The sequence below is a fragment of the Propithecus coquereli genome, unplaced genomic scaffold (genome assembly GCF_000956105.1).
Source record: "Propithecus coquereli isolate 6110/MARCELLA unplaced genomic scaffold, Pcoq_1.0 Scaffold72, whole genome shotgun sequence".
Lineage (NCBI taxonomy): Eukaryota > Metazoa > Chordata > Mammalia > Primates > Indriidae > Propithecus > Propithecus coquereli.
In genome coordinates, this window is record NW_012153285.1 from 5,862,519 (window position 1) to 5,868,698 (window position 6,180).

A 6,180-nucleotide genomic window follows, 5' to 3' on the forward strand; every position below is an offset into this window, starting at 1 on the left:
TTTTTCTTACCCCCAGTTTCTTGGCCTTAGATCCCATGTAGAAAAAAATCTCACTTAAGCAGTTAGGTCTACAACTACTACTCTTGGCCTGATCTAGTGTCCTATCCCTTGTGGAGGGAGGACAAACATGCAGCTAGGTGACCCCCTGCTATTAAACAGCTGACAGTCTTGGCAGAGGCAATCCACTATTGGCCCAAGCATCCCAGCCCCTTCTTGCTGGGTATGCCAAGAATGCAAGGCCCTGCTTTTTACGCAGACCACTCCTCAGAGATGTGTTTGCAGGAACAAAGAGTAGGCTTACTTAGTGCTTGCTATAAAACAGCAGGTTCCCCAAGCTCAATGTTCCTTTCCTGTAACAAAACCCCCACCCATCTGGGCCTTTTGCATCACACCTAAGGGACGTGGGAGCAAGGATGAACTGTTAGGCTCATGCAGCTTGCTGTGCTATAACAAAGTCCTTTAACCAAGATGTCTCATCTTCTGCCAGCATCCATGAAACAACAGGCTTACTAGCTTGCAAGGTTACAATCAAATCCTAGACCCTTACAAATGACCCTGACATTGTATCACATTATATCAGACCCGAATTACCTGTTTTTCTGATACTAATCTGGCAATCGTATGGGTGTCTTCTAACATCTTGATTTCCACATGATCTTCATAATTGCTAAGGTCTGAGGCAAATTATAAGGTCTGGGATTGGCAATTATGGCCTACTTGTTTTTGTAAATAAAGTTTTTTTTGAAACATAGCCATACGTATTCATTTATGTACTATCTATGGCTACTTTTGTGCTATAACAGGAAAGGTAAGCAGTTATGATAACCTGAAGTATTAGTTATCTATCCCTTTAAGAAGTTTGTTGACCCTGTAAGAAGTTATTCCTCTTCTAGGGAATGGGTCACACGCCTGGCTTTCAAGACAAAGCACCAGTGAAGGTGAGTTTAGTCTATCCGTGTGGATGCCAGCCCAGATAAGCTTTATTTCCCCCAAAACTATAAATCAATACAGATTTACTGGGAAGGATTTTCTACATGGTACTTCATTCAAGGATTATCAACCAGTAGCGACCATGTACATAAGAGCCATCCGCGTAGAGACTCAACAGAATCTGATGAAGAAACAGCCCATTTCCAGTATTAGGTGAGTGATTAAAACATTAAACTGCACCAGGAGAAAAAAGCATCTTGTCAGAATTAGTACTTGTGAACTAAAACAAAGGACACATTCTCACTAGAACAGAAATAAATTTTAATTCATTGAAAAGTGCAGCAGTGAACAGGGTCCTTTTGAAGGGCACTTTCTAAGTCAAATGACTGAGATGACAGAGAGCAAGGGCAGAATAACTTCTAGGAACAGATGAAGCAAACAGGAATTTACAAAATTCAGTAGGAACTGAGTGTTGGTAAAACTAAAGAACCCAAATACACCCATCTAATTCCACTGGTGGGCCAGCTGAAATACCCTTTGCTTTCTCTTAAATAAGGATCCTGGGACAACTTATCTTCTTTTATTAAAAAAGCACTAATCCTTAATTTAGACACTAAAGTAAATTTAAGAACATTTCTTTCAGAATAAGGTATAACTTCCATGGCTATCATTACTATTTTGTATAAGAACCCTAGTGTTGTCAATTAACATGTGTTTGCAACAGCACCATTTGTCAAATTCAAAGATGCTCAAAAGCTGTTCCCGACTTTGTAACTGTATGTGAGAGCGAGCTTCTGTAATAGGAAATCTTCTAAGGCAAAAGTCTCTTATTCACTCCTAAGGCCTCTGCTCATTCCTAATGTTTATATGTTCTCCTACTCTGAAGGGCACCAACAGACATGGAACTGACCTTCTTAAATGGGAAAATCATCAAAATCCAAATAAGCACAACGAAAAGAACAAGGCAAGCCTCTTGCAGTGGGTCCCTTAGACATAAACATTCTGAAAACATCAGTGCATTCTGTAGTCCGTTAGGCCATACATTGAGGTCTTTTTATGAAAGTTTTTACCACAGATCCAGAATGAAGCCAGTTTAAAAGTAAAATTAGAGGCTATTTGAAGGTTAAGTAGGAAATGTACTCAAAGTAGAAGAGGTACAAGGAGGTCCTCACCACATCTCGCCACCTAAACATGCCAGCTGAACTGAAGGTGAGAGCAGTGTGGCAGAGATGCTATCTGCGGCTGACTCGCGTCACTCTTATCACTCTGCCTGCTTTCAGGAACCAGCATCATAAAACTGAATAATGTGACATCACAGTCCAAGACCTGGTAAGAGTTGGTTTCTTTTTATTTGGGAATAACTATGGTCAACTCTCACTAACGTGGAAGTTGACTAATAATGTCAAGGTGGAGAATAAAGCTGATGCCCATATTCAACAATGTAGTTTGCTTTTAGTTACAAAATTTTGAGAATTTCTTTCTCGGAAACATTCACAGCAGAGGTGTTCATTTCACTTGCCTATTTCATGTCAAGATACCACCATAGTTGCTGGATTCATGTGAGGTAAAGGAATAAACTCAACGGCTATCAACCCACATGGCTATCTGGGATTCTGGCAGAAAAGCTACTCATGGCCATGCCTTACAAAGTGTTTAAAGCTGGACAGAAGACCTTAAATAAAGCTAAAATCACTTTGTGCCTGAGTTGAACAAGTTATAAACTATAGCTCTTCCTCCTTCCCTGCTGTCTCACCACCAATTAGCCTTCTTGTGAAGAAAGCATTAGAAATGGAATTGGTTTTCAAGCCAAGAAACATAAAAACGTAGATGTTCTAAATGTTGAGGAAACCTACATAGATTTGATCTTGACAGGGGAGTACTGAATGGGGCCCTCCTTAAACAAGACTCCAAAACCTCAGGAAGAACTGAACTGAAAGGGAAGGAGGAGGTGGTAAGGAGAAGGAGATAAAGCAGCTAGATAAAGTAGCATCAACTAAAGGAATTTTTATACCTTAAAACAAATAAACAGAATGGCAGCAAAATGCTGATAGAGTCAAAGTGACTTCACACATGGAACTGAAACTCAGGCTCCCTGCTGGACAGGCACGAACTTCATGAACCCCAGGTACAGGCCTTCAACCTGTCAGCCCAAGAGCCCCACCTAGAGAAGGCTCTCAGAAAACACAACCTTCACCAACCCAACCCTTGGCCATTCTTCCCTGCTGATCTTCCTAAACCACTTTATTTTTCAGATCTCAGAGGGGAAAGTCTCAAGAGAAGAGCCATTTCCTCAATTTCCTAGTGTTAACTGGCACCGCATGTGGTTAGCAGCCACTGGAGAGTAGACGGCTGTCACTTTCAAGAGCTAGCTGGAGTTAGTCTTACCACAGCTGACCGCTCTGTCAGTGCAGCACAAGCCTAGAATTCCAAAAAAATGAACAGAGCTTGGTTGACATGTTTTAAATTTCCAACCTTATGATGGTGTGATGGATATTATAAACAATGTATCTCTACTCATTTAAAAACAAGGGTACCTGTTCTTACTCAGAGGATTCAGCTCAGGTGGTTATTCTTCAAGCCATGTGATGTTAGTATTTCTGACAGTGAAGTGCTCAATCTGAAATGCTATGTAGGTCCTTTGATTTTTAGGTCAAGCTATATACCAAAAGGTTGTGTGTTTTTTTGTTGTTTTTTGTTTTGCCCTAAAGTATTCACATTTATCTGAATGGATGTACAAATTCAGACTCTGACCACGTGGGCAATAATCAAGAACTATGGCCCCAGGACAGAAAGGATACGGTGAGAACAAAAGACCTCAAGGAAGAGACCAGGGATAGCCACTCCTGACACATGGGCAGAGTTCACAGTTTAACACGTTGCACAAGGGTCAGCTGATTGGGTTGCTTTTTCAAGCAGAACGTAAAAACAAAGCCAGTCCAGAAACTCTTCCAGGCGTGGTCCTGAAGACTAGCTACAGACCTACTACAATCACTTCATCAGAAAGACACGTGCAGGGATCCAACTGTAGAGGCCGGGCACGGTCGCTACAGAAGATGTTTTGAAAACCTTCGAGTCCTGACACTGCCATGATTGCTGAACATGAGACGAGGGTCAAACCTGTATCTGGGAAGGAAAAAAAAAAAGAACGTCACATTAACTCTCGCTAGCTCCATTCAGAATATTATTCAGTGGAAAGGATGGCAGGAAGGATGTAAAAGGAACAATTAAATTACCAGAAAGGGAATCTAGTGAGAAAGTCTATAGTACAAAACATGGGTACTTAATAGTTAAGAACATTTCCATCACAAGTCAGCAAGCACAAAATCACATAGTGTAAGTTGATAGGAGGCAGACAGAAGTAGGTTAATCTTGAAAGGCATCAGACAGTGGCAAGATTTAAGCTGGTTTTTGAGGGGGTGGAGGCGATCAGCTGTGGCACTATTGTGGTGCTTGTGTTCAAGCCACCCTTATTTTACTTAATAATGGCCCCAAAGCGTAGGAGTAGCAATGCTGGCAATTTGGATACGCCAAAGAGAAGCTGTAAAGTGCTTAAGTAAAAAAGTGAAAGTTCTCAAATTAATAATGAAAGAAAACATCACAGCTGAGGTTGCTAAGATCTATGGTAAGAACGAATCTGTGAAATTGTGAAGAAGGAAAAAAATTCATGCTAGGTTTGCTGTCACACCTCAAACTGCAAAAGTTATGGCCACAGTGTGTGCAAAGTACTTAGTTAAGATGCAAAAGGCATTAAATTTGGGGGAAGACATGAGCGGAAAAATGTTCCTATGGACGGCAATCAGGTTTCAGGCATCTGTGGGGTTTCAGGCATCCACTGTGGATCTTAAAATGTACCCACTGAGGATAAGGAGCAACTACTGAATTTTAGAGCAGTGGTTGGCCTGCTTTTTTGGTAAAGGGCCAGATAATAAGTATTTTATGGTTTGTGGGCCATGCAGTCTCTGTCTCAACCATTCACCTTTGTTGCTGAAGCACAGAAGCAGCCAAAGACAATACGTAAATGAATGTGTGTGGTTGTGTTCCAACAGGTGGTAGCTGGATTGGGCCCACAGGATCTAGTCTGCTGACCCCATTTTGAAGGATTCCATAGGCCCAAAGGAAAGTATAATTAGGGCTAAGGAATTTAAAACAGAAAATCAGTGAAGTTTAAATAGCTCAAGCTAACATCAGCAAAGCCAGCATCTAGAACCTTAGTTATAAGCTTCTAGAACATGGGCAATTTAGTTAAAAAACAAAACTTGCTTTGGAAATAGGAGATCATGATATGTAAGTTCCTTATAGGGTGACCTTTGGGCAAATCACAATTCCACACTCAATTTCCTCATTTGAAATTTACCTATTTGGGCTCTAAGAGCTATATGGAAATTTTATGATTGAGTCCTTCTAACAGTTAGAGCCAAACGTTCAGAAGAAACAGGGCAGCTGCCTGCATCTGCCTTGCACCGGCCAACTGGATGCCGGCACGCCAGGTCCACGTTCTAGCAGTGGAGTGGTCAGGGACTCTTTGGCCATACATCACAACCCAAGAGGTCCAAGTCTCTTGCCCCTCTAATTAAGATTAGGTAGATGTTGGCTTTTAATTCCTAGAGTCAGTCAGAAAGTATATGGTTAAAAGGTATCAACTGCTATAGACATCCAATTTAATTTGATTTGATAAAACACTCTGAGCTAAGTAGCTGCAGGAAAGTACAAAATAAGCACCTGTCAACTAGAAGTCTTGTGCTTTTATTTTAGAAACTGAACTTCCTATTTCAAGTAACTGGCACCATGCTGGGATCTATTTCACTGACAACTTGACTTGGAGGGAAGACCAAAGCTGGTTGGTCGAAATGCTTGACCATTCTTATTGTACTAATGGGATTATCCAAATAAAAAAAGTTATTTAGTTTAAGTGATATAAAATAATGATAAATATCGTCTTTTTATATTGTTATCTAGTTTTAGTTTACTGGTATCCATGTCTCTTTGGCTCTATATACACTATTAAAAAGCAAACATTACATTTCTTTAATAAATAGTCTATAATCTAGTTTCTCTACTCATTTACATAAATTTGTTTCTAATTTGGACTAAAGATAAAATTTAACATGAAGATGGCTAAATAATTAAGTTACAACTTTCCATCAACCTAGAACATCATTCTTCCCTCTCTCCTACATCAGAGTGTAAGAACTGAAATAATCCTTTCCCAGTGAAAGTTTGATTTTTTTTTTTTTAAATTTTTTTTTAATT

At 40.1% G+C, this 6,180-nt stretch overlaps 1 protein-coding gene across 1 annotated transcript in view; it reads right to left on the reverse strand.

Annotated features, from left to right (window-relative positions):
• Positions 1 to 1,227: 1,227 nt before the first annotated feature.
• Positions 1,228 to 6,180, reverse strand: part of GNS (glucosamine (N-acetyl)-6-sulfatase) — a 40,729-nt gene continuing 35,776 nt past the window's right edge. The window contains exon 13 of the mRNA XM_012661566.1: positions 1,228 to 4,053. Within this exon, the coding sequence (XP_012517020.1) occupies positions 3,975 to 4,053 (79 nt within the window). The 3' untranslated portion in view covers positions 1,228 to 3,974. The remainder of the gene's footprint in view (positions 4,054 to 6,180) is intronic.